Here is a 4890-nt window from a genome sequence, read left to right as displayed (position 1 = left end):
ACTATTATCTTGTCTAATGAACCGAAAGTCACCTTAGTAGAAAGTTAAGCAATTGATTAACTGCCTTGTTATTGGAGAATGGAAATTGTGCTCATTTAAAAACACATTTTGATCATTCCGTTCCTAAAAAATAGACAATATTTGAAACAGTATGAAATTTAATGTATAATTGGTAATGTAAGAGAGATAGGAAAAAAAAAAGTGATTGGAGTTTTGTTAGTATGGAATGAGATCCATCTCATTAAAGAGAAAAAAAATTCTTTGAATAGAAGTGGTCTGTTTTCAAGGCACATCCCAAAATGACAAATGTGCTCTATTTTTAAGACAAATGTGATCTATTTTAAGAAGTAGAAAGAATATATTTGTAAATTCATGTAAATATATAATGAGGTTAAATTAGTTTTAGATTATAGTTATCTCTATTGTCTAAACCAAATCATAATACAGTGTGAAAGCTTGAGTAGTACTCCCTCCGTCCCGGAGTATTAGAATCACTTCTTTTGGGCACATGATTTAATGAATTGATATTTAAATAATTAAAGTGGAGAGAGTAAAGTATGAGAGAGGGAAAAAGTAGGGGAGAGAAGAGAGAAAAAAGTAGGTGGGGAATAAAATAAGATAGATGCTTTTTGCTAAAAAAGGAAATGAGTCTAATATGTTGGGACATCCCAAAAAGGAAAGTTGGTCTAATACCTTGGGACGGAGGGAGTACTTTTCTTAAAGGAATCCATTTCCATCACGTGTTTTTACAACCTTTCCTAATTTCTTTGGCTGCGAAAATTTTCAAACCTTACATTGTCAAACATTGCATTCATGAATTTTTGATACATTACCACAGAAACAAATATGCTTTGAATCAAGCTCCAATAATTTAAGCTGGTTTCATTTATGAAAGATGGAGGATTTCATCTTCAACAAAATTGTGTGTGGACTGCTCTTATTCATAATATCTTCACAAATCTCTGATTCTGCAGACACACTCCTCCCAAATCAAACGCTGGCCATCGGCCAGACTTTGGTGAGTCAAAACCAAGTGTTCGAGCTGCAATTCCTCAGCATCGGAAAATTAAGAAACACATTTTTGGCCTTACGGTATAAAACCACACCAGACGTTGTGGTTTGGGTTGCGAACCGAAACAATCCCATCACCGAGTCGCAAGGAGTCGTCTTCACCATCACCGGGAATGGCACTCTCGTAATAACCTGAAATGGAAGCGCTATGTGGTCTGCGAGTCCTTCAAGGCAGGCATCGCGTCCACTAGTACGCCTCCTGGATACCGGAAACCTGGTTGTTGTCGATCAAGAAGACACCATATGGCAGGGTTTTGATCATCCAACTGACACCTTGTTGCCTGGAATGAAGCTCGAAGATGATCTTCATTCCGGTGTTAAGACAAACCTGACATCTTGGAGAAGTTTGGACGATCCTTCCTCTGGAGAGTTTGTGTTCAGGATCAAGAATCTTGGATTGCCTCAGTTGGTAATCTTCAATGGAGGAAAAACATTTTATCGATCCGGAACGTGGAATGGGCTTCAGTTTAGCAGCATACCATCCTCTCCTAGTTCTGTTTTTCAACCTCATCTGAATTTCAGCAATGAGTGGTTGATATCCATCACCAGGCCTTATGATAGCTCACTTTTCACACGGCTGAAGCTTGACGCATCTGGCTTTATACAGCGGTCTACCATGAGCTCGCGAAGAGACGCGTGGACTCCTGCCTACACCTATCCACCAGACAAATGTGAAGAGTATGGTTATTGCGGACCGCATGCAGTCTGCAGCATTGATAGAGTGCAGAGATGCCAGTGTTTGAAGGGTTTTGAACCCGCGTCGCCAAATGATTGGGATCTTCAAGATTGGAGCGGTGGATGCAGGAGAGCTGAGCCGTTGGATTGTGAGGGTGGAGATGGTTTTCATGAGGTAAGAGGGGTGAAGTATCCTGATATGAACAAGTTTTGGTTGAACATGAGTATGAGCCTCCACGAATGCCGAGCTGAGTGCTTGAGAAATTGCAACTGCACCGCGTATGCTAATGCATATGTTGCTAATGGAGGCAGTGGATGCCTCATGTGGCTCGGGGATCTCCTTGATATTAAACAATTTATTGGTGCGGATAGTAACCAGAACTTGTTTATTCGCCTGCCAATTTCAGAACTTGGTGGTACAACCAACGAGAAGGAGAAGAGGAGAAGGCAACCAAAAGTTGAAGTAATATCAGTTACATGTGGAGTTATTTTAGCATGTTTTATTGTTGGAGTGGTACTTTTACTGACAAGAAGAAAGAGGCAGCCAGGTATTGGATGCTCTGCTTAATTTTATGGCTAACTCATTGTACAAAAGAGTGATCAATTTTTATTTTGTTTAACAGAATCAGATTCAAAGATTAACAGCGAAGATCAGGAATTGCAAATATTCAAGTTTCCGACTCTTATGGCTGCAACAAATGGTTTCTCTAGGAAGAACCTCATCGGAGAGGGAGGCTTTGGCCTTGTCTATAAGGTGACATGCATTATCACAGTATGAGCATTGGTTGTGTATTCTCTTATGCTAACACTGCTTAAGCAGGGGAAGTTATTTACGGCAGAGGAAATAGCCGTCAAAAGATTATCAAGAACTTCACAACAAGGCCTCAAAGAGTTCAAGAACGAAGTCACCTTGATTGCAAAACTTCAGCATAGAAACCTCGTCAGACTTTTGGGATGCTGCATTGAAGGGGAAGAGAGAATGCTTGTATATGAATACCTGAAGAATAAAAGTCTCGACTATTTTGTTTTTGGTACAGTCTTAAGATTTCTCTGTGTTCATTATATTTCAAAGAGATTGGAGCATCCGATTTATTGTTGAATTTATGCGTTACTTGCAGATGAAAACCAGAGAAAACTATTGACATGGCCTAAGCGCTTCGACATAATCATGGGAATCGCCAGAGGGCTGCTATATCTTCATCAAGACTCCAGACTAAAGATTATCCATCGGGATCTAAAGACGAGCAATATTCTACTAGATGGAGATTTGAATACGAAGATCTCAGACTTTGGATTAGCTAGAATTTTTGGAGAGGACCAATGCAATGCTAAAACAAAACGAGTTATTGGGACCTAGTAAGCTGTTTTCTATAACATCGAATTATTTTACCTTTTACGAGGCGTTATGACTAATGAGTTTATGCAGTGGCTATATGGCTCCAGAATATGCTTTTGATGGGAACTATTCAGTGAAATCTGATGTCTTTGCGTTGGGAGTAATATTGTTAGAGATTGTGAGTGGAAAGAAAAACAGAGGCTTCGACCACTGCGACCACTATTATAGCCTTTTGGGACATGTAAACTGTCATCTATCATTCAATCAGCCTCGCGTTCTATATTCTAAATTAGTGTTAAAGAAGCTAACAAACATATTTCGGCAGGCATGGCTGCTGTGGAAAGAAGGCAACATCCTAGAGCTTATGGATGAATGTTTGAGCAATACATTGATCGAATCTCAAGTGAAAAGATGCATACACGTCGGGTTATTATGCGTTCAAAAATATGCGGAAGATAGGCCAGTCATGTCATCAATAGTTTCCATGTTAGGAAGTGATGGAGAAATTCTCCCAGATCCTAAGGAACCTGGATTTTTTGGCGAAAGGAGTCCGAGCTGCAGAACAGTTTCATGCCAGGAAACATTCACCATCACTGAGTTAGAAGCCAGATGAGAAGAATATAGTTATTCATATAAATAATCGACGCTAATCAATTTGCTACATTGTTAACTCATGTAGATTGGAGAAGCTGTACTTGCCACTTATGATGTTGTGATTGTCATGATCATCAAGAATTTGTAGCTTAGTGAAGGGTCTGATTATCTCCTAATACTTGTCATCTACTGCTATTGGAAAAATGGTTGTTAACTCTTTCTCATCATCAATTGCATTTGCATATTCATTTTGTTATCAAACCTGAGAAAATTAGCCGTAAGTGTTAATAAAACCCAAAATGTAAACATGCATGTGTTTTACATGAGTAAATAGTAAGAAGTGTTACGTGGAGGTGGCGCAGTTAATATGGACGACATAACTGCAGAGATTGCAATGATAGATCCAACGTCTCAATGGCAAGGTTGTGTTGGTTTAGGAGTAGGAGCCCCCTTTCTCATTGGCACCGCAGTCATTACAAATATCACATTTTGTGTATCCTAAAGAAGAATGCATTGTTAGCGAGTGTGAAGGATGGAAATGATGATAATCTCTCGCGGCATTTCCATGCATTCTTTGTGTAACAACCACATAAATCCACACCGGCGGCATCCATAAGTTACATCTCTGGCTAAAAAGTGTCTCAAACAAGCATAACACTGAGAGTGGTACTTACGTTCATGGCGCGCATAGGAGATCAGACTTAGCAGGTGTTCATGACACATGAAGAAAACTCTCATCCTCCATTTCTCTTTTTCTTTTTCTCTCTTAACAATTTCTTTTTTCTTTTGCCCTCTTTTTAACACCAATCAGATTGGAAAAAATAATACTACTCCTCTGTATACAGAATTCAATGTGTATTAAAATGATGCAAAAGTTTTGAGTGAGGGCATGCAACGCAAGTAAAGAATAATAGACAAACGGTAAATTATACTCTCCACGTCTCCCAATTATTTGACACAGTTTGCCGTGATATGAATTTTAAGAAATATAGTGGAAAGTGGTTAGGAAAAAACTAGTGGATATAGACCTACTTTTATATACTCACTCCATCCCACAAAAGTAAGTACTCTTTCTAATTTTGGAATTTTTTTCTCTCTAGGTAAGATTCATTTTCCACAAAGTATACTTTAATTACTTTTTCTTTCCGTCTCTCTCGTAGTTTACTAATTGTGCATTAAAATCTATGTCCAACTAAAAATCTATAATCTTGTAG

The 4890-nt window shown here is 38.7% G+C and overlaps 1 protein-coding gene across 1 annotated transcript; it reads left to right on the top strand.

The window, feature by feature from the left end:
- Positions 1–953: 953 nt before the first annotated feature.
- LOC125209553 (receptor-like serine/threonine-protein kinase SD1-8) lies at positions 954–3776 on the top strand. The gene is made up of 6 exons (XM_048109152.2): positions 954–2294; positions 2370–2500; positions 2567–2777; positions 2865–3102; positions 3173–3323; positions 3408–3776. Exons 1-6 carry the CDS (start codon positions 1220–1222, stop codon positions 3693–3695), a joined length of 2094 nt encoding a protein of 697 aa, XP_047965109.1. The 5' UTR covers positions 954–1219; the 3' UTR covers positions 3696–3776.
- Positions 3777–4890: the final 1114 nt, after the last annotated feature.

The sequence above is a fragment of the Salvia hispanica genome, chromosome 3, assembly GCF_029641045.1.
Source record: "Salvia hispanica isolate PSC_SH4W2 chromosome 3, Shi_PSC_v1, whole genome shotgun sequence".
Lineage (NCBI taxonomy): Eukaryota > Viridiplantae > Streptophyta > Magnoliopsida > Lamiales > Lamiaceae > Salvia > Salvia hispanica.
This window is presented reverse-complemented; position numbering and strand designations above follow the sequence as displayed.

Bases quoted from the DNA above. Each gene is read 5' to 3' on its own strand.
- LOC125209553 (XM_048109152.2), top strand. From the start codon at position 1,220: ATGTGGTCTGCGAGTCCTTCAAGGCAGGCATCGCGTCCACTAGTACGC. The intron at 2,295-2,369 runs GTATTGGATGCT...TTTGTTTAACAG, and splicing joins AAGAAGAAAGAGGCAGCCAG to AATCAGATTCAAAGATTAAC. The intron at 3,324-3,407 runs GTAAACTGTCAT...ATATTTCGGCAG, and splicing joins ATTATAGCCTTTTGGGACAT to GCATGGCTGCTGTGGAAAGA.